Source organism: Zingiber officinale, chromosome 3A, assembly GCF_018446385.1.
Source record: "Zingiber officinale cultivar Zhangliang chromosome 3A, Zo_v1.1, whole genome shotgun sequence".
NCBI lineage: Eukaryota > Viridiplantae > Streptophyta > Magnoliopsida > Zingiberales > Zingiberaceae > Zingiber > Zingiber officinale.
In genome coordinates, this window is record NC_055990.1 from 78,609,380 (window position 1) to 78,622,483 (window position 13,104).

At 37.3% G+C, this 13,104-nt stretch overlaps 1 protein-coding gene across 1 annotated transcript; it reads right to left on the reverse strand.

Annotated features, from left to right (window-relative positions):
* Positions 1-526: 526 nt before the first annotated feature.
* On the reverse strand, positions 527-5,360 carry LOC122050487. The gene is made up of 6 exons (XM_042611385.1): positions 5,197-5,360; positions 2,762-3,692; positions 1,813-2,610; positions 1,602-1,664; positions 897-1,505; positions 527-637 (listed from the first exon to the last, which is right to left on the reverse strand). Exons 1-6 carry the CDS (start codon positions 5,358-5,360, stop codon positions 527-529), a joined length of 2,676 nt encoding a protein of 891 aa, XP_042467319.1.
* Positions 5,361-13,104: the final 7,744 nt, after the last annotated feature.

Genomic DNA, 13,104 nt, shown 5'->3' on the forward strand with positions numbered 1-13,104 from the left:
TTATCTTTATTTGGCCAAACAAATCTGCTAGTGAGTTTGTTTTTGAAATCTCGCCATTTTTGAGATGCTGAATTCATCACAGCAGTCTCGCTTTGTGGTGCTAATTCGAACACATTCTGCAATACAAAATATTTGTTGGTACTATTAATAGAGAAGTTGAACACGAATAAGAAAAAAATCAACATACAAGCTAGATGATTATACAACTAATATGATAAGAATGAATTAAAGAAGGCAATGACAACATAGAGTTGGAAAGCTAATTTCATTTGGGATTGTATTTATATATTAATCTTACCGAGATCTCTTCCCATACATTTTGTTTTATATTTTCTGGAACAGTAGGCCAAGACTTTATGTTGATTGGCACCATGGTTCTAGCAACAGAGCTAATGTATGATTGCAATGCCTTTCCATTTGCATTGTATAATGGGCACCCCATGTCATCATAATCAATCTTCGCCTTTTTCCCCCATCTTGCAGTTGCAGTGAGTTTACACATTGATGTAGGACCCCGTTTATTCTTCTACACATCTACAGAATGTTCTTCTCTATCAGTAACTCCATGTAGCTCCGCATCGGCTACTCCATGTAGCTCAGCATCGGCTACTTCATGTATCTCCTCAACTGCTACTCCCTGTTTTTTACTACCCATCGAGTATTATCTGCATAAGAACATAAATGTAACCAATGTTAATTTTTTTACAATAATAGTAACATAAACATGACGTATATAATTACAATAACACATATAAATAAATAACAACACAAACGTAAACATGACATAGAATTACATAACATAATTTTTTAAAGTGCATAAAGCATTTCTTCATGTTCAAAACATAAACATTGGATAAAAATACAAAACATCATTTTTACTTTTTTGTGACCCATACACCCTCAATTTCTGATCTAAAATATCTTTCATGTGCAGGAATAGTACAATGAGTATTAACATCATCAATTGGTCGAGAATCTGGAATACTGCTCCAATCATCATCATCTTCCTCATAACATCTATTTGGAACTGGAAGCACAATTGACCACCCCTTTTTTAATGGGTCATCAATATAAAAGACTTGGTTGACTTGACTTGTAAGCACAAATTTGTCATTCTTGTGTCCTCGTTTGTTTAAATTGACTAAGGTGAAGCCACATTCATCGTTGTTGATTATTCCTTTGTCATTTGCAACCCACGCACACTTGAAAAGAGGAATATGAAATTGATGATAGTCTAATTCCCATATTTCTTCAATCACTCCATAGAAAGACACATCAGCTAACAAGGGATTCTTATCTTTAGCACTACATACAAGTATGGTGTTGGCAACTAAAGAAACCCCACTGTTTTGGCAAACTCTATCATCATCCCGCGCCTTTGTTTGGTATAAATTACCATTTATCACATAACTATTATACTTAAGGATTTGCACACGCGGTCCATGGGCCAACCATGTTAATGTCGATGTTGTTCCACCATTGTAACTGTCAATTTCAGCAGCCACCTAACATGTATTCAATTTGCATACGGTGATTAAACATAGTAGATATAAGTTGTTCAGTGCAAATGATAGTAAAAATTTAATGAATCTAGTATCCACCTTTGTGCGAAACCAATCAATAAACCTCTTGTTGTGAGCATCTTGTATCCACCTTTCATCTTTCTATTTTTTGGGAAACATTGATTTCAAAAATGTTTTATGTTCACTGTAGAAATATTAAAATATAAATTTGTGTCAAATATTAGATAATCTCAATTACATATGCAGAATCATAAATAATACAATACACTTACATTATATAAGGAGATACTTCTTCCATATTTTCTAGCACAGTCAAATGTGCTTGTTGCAGATCAACTTGTTGCACTATAATTGGTGTGTTGCATGCTTGCAAGTCAAAAAAATTTGCTTTTGAGTCTCGAATTGATTGAGGGGCTCCAATAGGATCAACACCATTAAGGTATTCTGAACAAAACTCAATTGCTTTTTCTGCTAAATATCTCTGAACAATGCAACCTTCAGGATGTTTTCGACTGCCCACATAACTCTTAAGAACCTTCATGCATCTTTCAAATGGATACATCCATCTGAAGTAAACTGGTCCACATAATCGGACTTCTCGAACAAGATGGGCAGTTAAGTAAAGCATGATATCCAAGAAAGATGGGGGAAAATATTGCTCCAATAAGCAGAGTGTAACAACCAAGTCAGATTGCAACTTATCTAACTTGGCTACATCTATAACCTTGCAACAAATATCTTTGAAGAAGAAGCATAATCTTATGATGGCATATCTAACATGTTTTGGCAGTGCATCACGTATGACTATTGGCAAGAAATGCTGCATTAAAACATGACAATCATGGGATTTCAAGCAAGTCAACTTCAACTGATCCATGCACACAATATTATTCATGTTCGAAGAGAAACCTTCTGGAACTTTTATATCCTTTAATGACTTGCACACTTGCAACTTTTCTTTTTTTGTGAATGAGCACGTAGCAAGAGGAAGATATGTTCTTTTCTCCTCAACTATAGGTGTTAATTCAGGCCTAATTCCCATCTCAACTATGTCCAACCTAGCTGCCACATTATCCTTGGTTTTTTCCTTTAACATTCATCAAAGTATTAATGAGGGATTCAAAGACATTTTTCTCGATGTGCATAACATCAAGACAATGCCTTACATGCAGGTGTTTCCAGTAAGGAATATTAAAAAAGATTGACTTCTTCTTCCAACATTTTCTAAAATTTGTTACTCCTAAATCTTTTTCTTCTATATTGACTTCCAACTTATTAGCCTTTGCATTCTTTATTTTCCCTTTCACACTTATCTTCTTTCCAAACTCACACCTTATGTCAGAAAGTTTGTCAAACAACTTAATCCCAGATAATGGTCTAGCTGCTTCTCCAAGTTCCTCCATGCCATTAAACTCCTTCATTTGCCTACGATATGGATGAAATCGTGATAGGAATCTTCTATGGCCAGCAAATGACATTTTCTTCCCATTTTCCAAGTGTCTTGCATAAGTATCTTCTCCGCATACTAGACACGCATAATAACCATGTGTAGTACATCCACTAAGGTTACCATATGCAGGAAAGTCATTGATGGTCCATAATAAGACTGCTTTAAGAATGAAGAACTGTCTGCGATAAGCATCATAGACTCCATCAACTCCTTCCCACAATCGTTGCAAATCTTCAACTAACACCTCCAGATAGACATCAATATCATTTCTAGACTGCTTAGGCCTTGAAATGAGCATAGTTAGCATGATGTATTTCCTCTTCATACACATATTTGGAGGTAAATTATAGTTGACCAACATGATTGGCCAACAGCTGTACCGACTGCTAAGGTTGCTATGAGGATTAATGTCATCAGCTGCAAGTGCTAGGCGAAGATTTCTTGGCTCACTTTCAAAGTCAGGCCACATATGATCCACCAACTTCCATGATGGTGAATCAACTGGATGGCGTAACTGACCAACAACTCTTGTAGAATCTGCATGCCATGTTAAATTTCTCGAGGTCTCTAAAGATTTAAACATGCACTTAAATCTTGGAATGGGAGGGAAATACCAAACCACCTTAGCAAGAACACCTTTCTTCTCAACCTTGTTTTTGTTTAGCTTCCACCGTGACAAACCACATCTAGGGCAACTTACGCAGTTTTCATATTGCTTCCTATAAAGAATGCAATCATTTGAACAAGCATGAATCTTTTCATGAGTCAACGCTAAACAACTCAAAGTCTTTTTAACATCATACATTGAGGATGGTAGATTGTGATCATTTGGTAGCACATCCCCAAAATCTAATAGTAGATCTGAAAATAGAGCATCACTCATTCCATGCCTTGCTTTGGTATTGTATAGTTTCACAAGTGCATTTAATTTTTGTGTAACGTTGACATCCCTTGTATAATGGTTTCTCCGATTCTTCTAAAAATTTCATAAATTCTTTAGAATTTTCTGTATAGTTATCATACGCTGCCTCACACATATGAGCAGTTTCAAAGTTGTCATAATAATTATTAATTGGCTCCTGATTGACACTCCCTTTGACGTTATCATTTTTGGTAGGCTCACCATGTCAAATCCAATTCACATAATTTTGGCTAAAACTATGGAAATAAAGATGCTCTAAAATATACTTAACCGGTCCTTTTTTAAGATTGATACATTTGCAACAAGGACAATGAATATCATTGGGGTCAATATTGGGATTCTGTAAACAATCTCTAATAAACTGTTCCACACCCTCCTCATACTGCTTAGACCTTCTATCCAAATATATCCAGGATTTATTCATTTCAATCAAGCAAAATCTACAAACAAAGAAATTTTGAATATATTAAAGTGAATAAACAAAAGTTAAAAAAATACTACATGTAGTTCAAAAATGTAGAATCCATGCAATTTTAATTTGTAAAATCTAATGCAAGAAGTCATATAGTGACACACAAAAATCATATAGTGACACTCAATTTAAGAAGTCATGTGACACACAAAAATAAAATTAAAACACACAAAAATCAGATAGTGACAGATTTTGATTACATCTTCCTCAATAAATATATAAGATACAATTACAACAAAGAAACATATTTTGTTTATATAATTCTGTCATTTACTAATGTAACCGCAAGTTCTTTTCAAATAAATATAAGCTTCAATAAAATTAGGAAATCAACTCTCAGAAAATATAAAGAGTAAGATTAATCAGACTATTTAGGAAGTCAATTATATGGACCACCTGCATTGCACAAGACTTCTCTAATGATTAAGATGTGACTTTAAATGAATTTTCTACCATTCTAATGTATCAATAATGACACTACACAATTATGACACTCAATTTATAAATTGTAAGTGTTAGAAGAATCATACCAGAATATCCTATGTATGCATTGCAATCTTGTACCAAATTGACAACTTAAATGATTTAGGAAGATAGTCTAGTCAATGGAAGCAAAGGTCTAAACTTGATCATAATCCGATTGTAAAACTAATTAAATGGTTTAGGCAAGACAACAAACATCAGTAACAGAGTGTAACAACCAAAATGTCAATTGAGTGATAGATTTATGGAAAACTAGAAGAAACCATAGGGAGGAGATGCCATAAACTATAGGGAAGGAGATGCCCTAGAGTAGGAGATGTTAGAAACCATAGGGTAGAAAACCAACCTGGTTGACGATCGAGCTGATGGGGCTGAAGGATCGGATCGGTTAGAGACGGCGACCTCAAACTTGGCAGTTGTCTCTTCTTCCCGTGGCCAAGAAACCTCAAAGAGGAAGACACGGTGCTGCAAGGAAAGGAACGAAGGGGGTGGGATAGGGAAGACACGCATGACCGAAAGGAAGGGTTAGGGCGGTGAAGAAAGCACTTCCTCTTCTTCCCGTGACAAAGGCGATGATGAAACCTAGCACTCGACTGTGTCGATCGAGGCGGCGGTGAAGAGTTTTTCGTGAACAAAAATGCTAAGTTATAACTTAGCGTATAATTTATTAATAAATTATTAGGATTTTATTACATGATTAATTTAAAAATAATAAACTGATTAATTTATTAATAAATAGAAAAATGTTTTAATCGGTTGAGAGTTATTACTTCAGAATATAAACATATGAATTTTATTTTGAGACTTATTACTTCAACAAATATATATTATGAAGTAAAATATCAATAAAAATTAGTAGTGAGACCCACGATTTTTAATCTATAAAGTCTAAAATAAAATATACTTCATTAAATTTATTATCGAAGTAGATTATTATATATTACTTCATATTTATAAATCACCGAAGTAACTTGTGGCGAAGTCTATACCCGATTTTCTCATAGTGTTTTTAACCATGTTCATGATTTAAAAGAGAGTTTAAAAATTAAATATTCTCTTTTATAAGTTTCTACAAAAGATTAAGAAAAGATTTGATATCTTTCCTTATTTGTATATTGAAAGAGATTTTAATTTTCTTTTTATCCACATGTTTAAAAGAAAGATTTTAATTTATAAAATTTCCTTTTTATAATTCACCATGAAGGGAAAATTATTGGAGAATTTTTTTTATAAATTTCCGGAAACAAATTAGGAAGTTTTAATTCTTGTGTTAACTAAAACTCTCCGTGTTTTGGGGAAATAAGTGGCCGACCATTACAAATTGAGAAGAGAAAATTGTTTTTAATTAAATAAATTTTCCTTTTCATGGCATAAGAATTAAGGAAGTTTTTATTTAAATTTCCTTATTTTTCAAGACCAAGGATTATAAAAGAGGGGGTAAAGGTGCCTTCATGGCTAACGATTCTATTCTTTTTCTCTCCCTCTTTTCCTTAGTGTGGCCGGCCATAGACGTTCTCTCTTCTTCCTTTTCTTTCTTCTTCATTGGTCGAACCTCATCATCTCATGGAGCTTGAAGGTGGCCGGATTCTAGCATGGAGAAGAAGGAGAGAAAGGAAGCATCCCTTGGAGCTTGGTGATGGTGGCCGAACCACATCTATTCATGGAATATTTGTGGTGGCCGAATCATGCTTGGAGAAGAAGGTGGCTTGGGTGGATTCTCATCTCGGTAGATCGTTGCCCACACAACGTCCGGGATAAGAAGAGGAATACTGTAGAAGATCAAGAGGTCATTAAAGTTTACAAAGGAAGGTATAATTAGTAATTAATTTACGCATCATACTAGTTGTATTTCTTTTGTATGAATTCCAAACACAAGAGGCATTAGATTCTAGATTTTCGGATTTGTTTCAAAGATGTGTTTCTTTTTGTTTTGTTTTTCGAATTTGTGATTCCATTATTCTTTTTGGTTAACCTAGAGTTATTTAAGAAAATTAAATATTAGCTTTCCTTAAAAGACTTTGTCTAGGCGGTGGTGGTTGCTCCCATATCCAAGAAGGCCATGTGCCTCGCCATGCAGTCCTGGAAGTCAATTTTGGAAATTAATATTTAATGGAATTAATAACATAGGTGGATTTGAATCAATAGTGTTAAGTTCCGCTTGCGATTCAAATCTAAACCATTAAGAACAGATAAGTTAAATTTGAAATCAATGATGTTAAGTTCTGTCTGCGATTCCTAATTTAACTTCTAACGAACACAATAGGTTATTTAAGGAAAGGTTCGACACTTGTACAAAAATTTTGTACAGTGGAACCGGTATGTTTGTTAGTTAGAGCCCTAGAGCCAATCATTTGATGATTGTATGGACTCATGTATATCATATTCTTGTATATCAATAAAGGCATTTGTTTGGTTATTATACTTATTTATATTAGTGCCAAATAGACTAAGTATAATAGCGTCCTTGAGTAGAAGGTTCATACCTATATCAATCGATTAGTTGAATCGATAGTGAGATGATATAGGGAACACTACTCTAAATCATTCCTAGTCGAGTATTAACATTCAGGGACAATGTTAATACAATAAGACTAGCATGTAGGTCAGCTCGATGACTTGATCTCACAAGTCATGGATATAGAGATATCAAGCTGACACATGGGTATGCATTAGAGAATGTATACTGAATGACCCGCCATGAGAAAGTATCATGGATCGTTATATGAGTGTCATATACTTTCTCATGTGACTATTAGTATGACTATTAGTCCTTAGACCTGAAGTCACCATGGATCCCTACATAAGGAGTTATGTACTTTGGTTTCGTCAAACGTCACCCGTAACTGGGTGGACTATAAAGGCGATTACTGGGTATATAACGAATTATGTAGAGGGATGTGAGTGATGTAGATGGGATCTATCCCTCCCATATGACGGGAGCGACATCGGTATTCTTGATAGAGTGAGACCACTAAGTGCATGGCCATGCCCAAATGAGTCAACATTAGATGTTGAGCTCATTTGATCGAGTGAGTCTACTAGAGTTCAAGATTTAGATTGATTAGAGGATGACACGGTCTATGCCTCATATTGATCAATCTAGACGTCTAGGATAGAAGGACACTTGTCATTATTTTGTGAGTAGTCACAATTGGTAGTCACAAGGTGATGTCGGATCTCGACATTCTTGTAACTTGGGTAGTAATGATGTGTTGCTAGATACCGCTCATTACTTATGCTCCTAAATGGGTTTAGGGCATTGCCAACGTTATAAGAACCTATAGGGTCACACACTTAGGACAATTAGGTGGAGATTAGGTTCATATGATGAACCAAGAGGATTAGATTCATTTGATGAATCAAATTGGATTAAGAGTAATCCTAATTGGGCTAACTTGAGTTCGACTCAAGTTGATTCATGTGTTAAATGAGTCTAATTTAGATTTTGACTCATTGAATCAATTTAATTTAATGAATTAGATTCATTATATTAAGTTGGCTCGAATCAAATGGTTGGATTAGATCCACCATGGTAGAGATTGAGTCAAGTTTGACTTGACTTGAGAAGGAAGACCAAAGGTCAATTTTGACTTGACCTTTTTGCCACCTCATTGATGAGTTGGCATTAGGTGGACCAATAATGATGTTCCACATCATCATGGGTGCCACCTCATGGAAGTAGCAAAGCCACTCTCTTAATGGTTTCATATTAATTGCAATTAATGCAATTAATGTGATTTTATGGTTTCATATTAATTGCAATTAATGCAATTAATGTGAATTTTGAAATGTGGCCGGCCACTTGGTTTTTGGGTGAAAAATTCATTTTTCATTCACTTGTGTGCATCTTCCTCCTTCTCCTCTCAAGCTCTCCCTCTCCTCCTCCCTTGGCCGAACCACATAGGTGCTAGCACACCTTGGTTTTTTGGTCATCTCCATCTAGTGTGTCCGTGTGGATACTTCTAGAGGACCGGCGCTTGACGGTCTTGAGATCCGGCATCATTTGGACGAGCGGGAACGCGAAGGGCATCGCATCAAGGGTAAACACTTTTTCCTCATAGATCTAAGTAGTAGATCAGTTTTTGAACTCGTACAAGAAATAGTTTTTCGAATTTTTATACGAATCTTTGCACGGATCTACGGCTTTGGGTCCTTCGGGGTTTCCGCGACGCGAAAAAGTGGTTTTCGCGGCTCGAAGAACCCAACAGTGGTATCAGAGCCACGTGCAAAGACTTGTACGAGTTAGTTTTTGGTTTTTGGAAAACAAAAAAAAACTTCTGTGATTTTCTGTAAAAATTCAATTTTTATGTTTTTATGGGTAATTTTTCCTTATAGGCGAAGCACAAGTGTCTCGGCACTTGTAGGCTTCGGCTATCGGGAAGAATTTTCCCAAACGGCTTCGTTTCGACCCAAAATCTTTTGGGACAGCGGACTCGGGTGCCTTTAGATCGCAACGGAGCTACTCACGATGGTTAGATCGTGGGTAGGGGCGCTGCCCTTGCTCCGCAGTCGCACCCGAAATCGCTAAAAACGAACCCGTCGGGAAGATTTTTCCGAAACGGTAATGTCTCGGCCCAAATCGTTTTGGGACAGCGGGTTTAGGCGCTGTTGGATCGCAAAGGAACCCTCGCGATGGTTAGATCGCGGGTAGGGGCACTGCCCCTGGGCCCCGCAAGGGGATCCGTTCCGCGATTGCGCCCGAAACCGCTAAACGGGACCGCCGGGAAATTTTATTCGTAAAATTGTAAAAATTAATTTTAAAATTATAGAAAATTATGAAAAATATATAATTTTGAATTATATATTAATTTGTGATAGTCATGGCCCAAAGCCCAATATGATTGGTTGTGTTGTAATTCATAATACGGCCTGCGTGCCGTGATGTGTTTTCGCGTGTTGTATTTATTTTATTATTCGCGACCTGCGCGTCGTGCCTCGTCTTTTATTCTTGTTGTAAATTAGATTTAGACTCGAATGTAACTCGAGTTTCAAATTGTAATGTACAAATTGGAGCGGTGGAGGGTCCACACGAGACGGAGTTCCGAGGCAGGCACGAGCAACACAAGGTGGTCAAAGGGAGGCGCTTGGAGAAGCTGTTGACCCTAGGTTGACCAATCGATCTTCTCATTGGCTTGAGAAGATCGTAGTAGGGCCATGACTAAATCACAAATAGATTAATTAATTAATTATTATGTATTTGATGTATGTTTAATAATTAATTAATTAATTAGTGCCTTAACGATTAGATTAGATCTAAGTCGTGCACATGATGCACCCTTGCGATTAGATTAGATCTAAGTCGTGCACAAGATGCATTCTTCTCGATTAGATTAGATCTCGATCGAACCAACTCTAAAATGTCTAACCGTGCCGTGATACCTATCACTACCTCGATCACGTGTATTGTTGAATCTGTCAAAGCAGAGCAATACATATTATCTTGGTAGGGTACGGAGGGACAATCTTGGTCCCGCCTATCAACGCATGGGTGAAAACAAACTCAATTAGATTGAGTATTCCTAGTTACTCGGTTGGATCGAGTCAACTATAGGCATTATTCCAACGGTTGGAAAAGATAGATCAAAATCACATCTATATTAACTCTCGGGCGTATTAGCCAAAGCTAACTCGAGTTTTAATATAAATGCGGATATTGATTTTATAAACAAGAGTTGCATAGAGATGTAATTGGTAATCGTTACCTACCGATCATACTAAGCCTTGGGCGTATTAGCCAAAGCTAACTCAAGGGTTAGTATGATGTGGATCTTGTCCCACAAGAATTATAGAATTCAGTGGGAGCATCATTTAATTAAAAGGCCTAATTAAATGATTTTTAAAAGAATATGATATTTATTTCTGCAAATTTTTCTGTTGTAGATAACCATGACGTCAAATACGAACATTTTCTCTCTGCGATCTGCCCTTAAGAAGGACAAGCTCAACGGAGCAAATTTCCTGGACTGGTACAGGAACCTGAGAATAGTTCTCACCCAAGAACGTTCTGGAGCAGCCCATTCCGGAGGCTCCTCCTGCCACTGCCACGCGAGCAGACCGAGAAGCTTACAAGAAGCATCAAGATGACGCATTAGATGTGTCTTGTCTTATGCTCGCAACCATGAACTCTGAGCTTCAGAAGCAACATGAGTTGATGAGCGCTTACGATATGGTTGAACATCTTTGTCACCTATATCAAGGACAAGCAAGGCACTGGAAGAGGAACTCCAAAGAATACCTGGAAGATCTTAAGAAGAAGAGAAATAAGATTTCTACTTCAGGTATAAATGTTATAGAAGTCAACCTCTCTATTTCTTCATCGTGGGTATTAGATACCGGATGTGCTTCGCACATTTGTACTAATGTACAAGCGCTGAGGAATAGCAGGGCATTGACAAAGGGTGAGATAGACCTACGAGTAGGCAATGGAGCACGGGTTGCTGCTGTTGCTGTAGGAACTTATCAGCTATCTCTGCCCTCTGGGCTTGTACTAGATTTAGATGATTGTTGTTATGTGCCTGCTCTTACTAAGAACATAGTTTCAGTTTCTTATTTAGACAAGAAAGGATACTCTTTTATAATAAAAGACAAATGTTGTTCTGTTTATTTGAAAGATATGTTCTATTGTAGTGCACCACTAATAAACGGACTCTATATTCTAGACCTTGAGAGCCCTATCTATAACATTAGTACCAAGAGGTTCAAGTCAAATGACATGAACCAAACATACCTCTGGCACTGTCGCTTAGGTCATATAAATGACAAGCGCTTATCCCAGCTCCATAAGGATGGTTTGCTAGACTCATTTGATTTAGAATCATATGAGATATGCGAGTCATGCCTACGAGGCAAGATGACCAAGACCCCCTTTAGTGGGCATAGCGAGAGAGCAACTGATTTGTTAGGACTCATACATAGTGATGTATGTGGCCCTTTCAATGTTGCTGCTAGAGGCGGTTATAGATACTTCATCACATTTACTTATGATTTTAGTAGATACGGTTATGTGTACTTGATGACACATAAGTCTGAATCCTTTGAAAAGTTCAAAGAATTCAAGAATGAAGTACAGAACCAGCTTGGCAAGAGTATTAAGGTACTTCGATCAGATCGAGGTGGTGAATACTTAAGCCATGAGTTTCGTGATTACTTAGCTGAGTGTGGGATTTTATCTCAACTCACTCCTCCTGGAACACCACAGTGGAATGGTGTATCCGAAAGGAGGAATCGTACCTTATTAGATATGGTACGATCTATGATGAGTCACACAGATCTTCCGACATATCTATGGGGATATGCTCTAGACACGGCAGCTTTCATACTCAACCGAGTTCCATCAAAGGCCGTGATAAAGACACCATATAGGATATGGACTGGGAGAGATGCCCAGGTGTCTTTCATGAGGATTTGGGGTTGTGAGGCTTACGTTAGACGTCAAGTCTCAGACAAGTTAGGACCCAAATCCGACAAGTGCTATTTCATCGGATATCCCAAGGAAACTAAGGGATATTACTTCTACATTCCCAGTCAACACAAGGTAGTTGTGGCAAAGACTGGGGTCTTTCTAGAAAGGGATTTTGTTTCTAGAAAGACTAGTAGGAGCACGTTCGATCTTGAAGAAGTTCAAGATGCGAACAATAGCACTGATGCCTCGATGGAAATTGAACTGGAACCACAAAGTGTTGTGGGTGATGTTGTTCCACAAGGAGTTGAGGAACAACAACCAGTTCTAGTAGACATACCTCTTCGCAGGTCTGATAGGGTACGTCGTCAGCCTGAGAGATACTCATTTCTCTTGTCTGACCATGATGACATTAGGCTCATAGAGGATGAGCCTACCACCTATCAAGAAGCTGTGATGAGACCAGATTCTGAGAAATGGCTAGAAGCCATGAGATCCGAGATAGAATCCATGTACACCAACCAAGTATGGACTTTGGTTGATCCACCTGAAGGGGTAAAACCCATTGGGTGCAAGTGGGTCTTTAAGAGAAAGACTGACATGGATGGACTTATCTATAAGGGTCGCTTGGTAGCTAAAGGTTTCAAGCAGATTCATGGTATTGACTATGATGAAACCTTTTTCTCCAGTGGCGATGTTTAAGTCCATTCGGATCATGCTTGCTATTGCAGCCTACCATGACTATGAGATATGGCAGATGGATGTCAAAACCGCGTTTCTGAATGGAAACCTACTCGAGGATGTGTACATGACACAACCTGAGGGTTTTGTAGATCCACAGCATACTAGTAGAGT

What these genes read in the sequence shown, in the direction of transcription:
- LOC122050487 (XM_042611385.1), bottom strand. Translation starts at nt 5,360, where the DNA reads ATGCGTGTCTTCCCTATCCCACCCCCTTCGTTCCTTTCCTTGCAGCAC. An exon ending in TCAGCTCGATCGTCAACCAG is followed by an intron (nt 3,693 to 5,196) that starts GTTGGTTTTCTA and finishes CATTCTTTATAG; the next exon opens with GAAGCAATATGAAAACTGCG. An exon ending in TGCTAGAAAATATGGAAGAA is followed by an intron (nt 1,665 to 1,812) that starts GTATCTCCTTAT and finishes CCCAAAAAATAG; the next exon opens with AAAGATGAAAGGTGGATACA.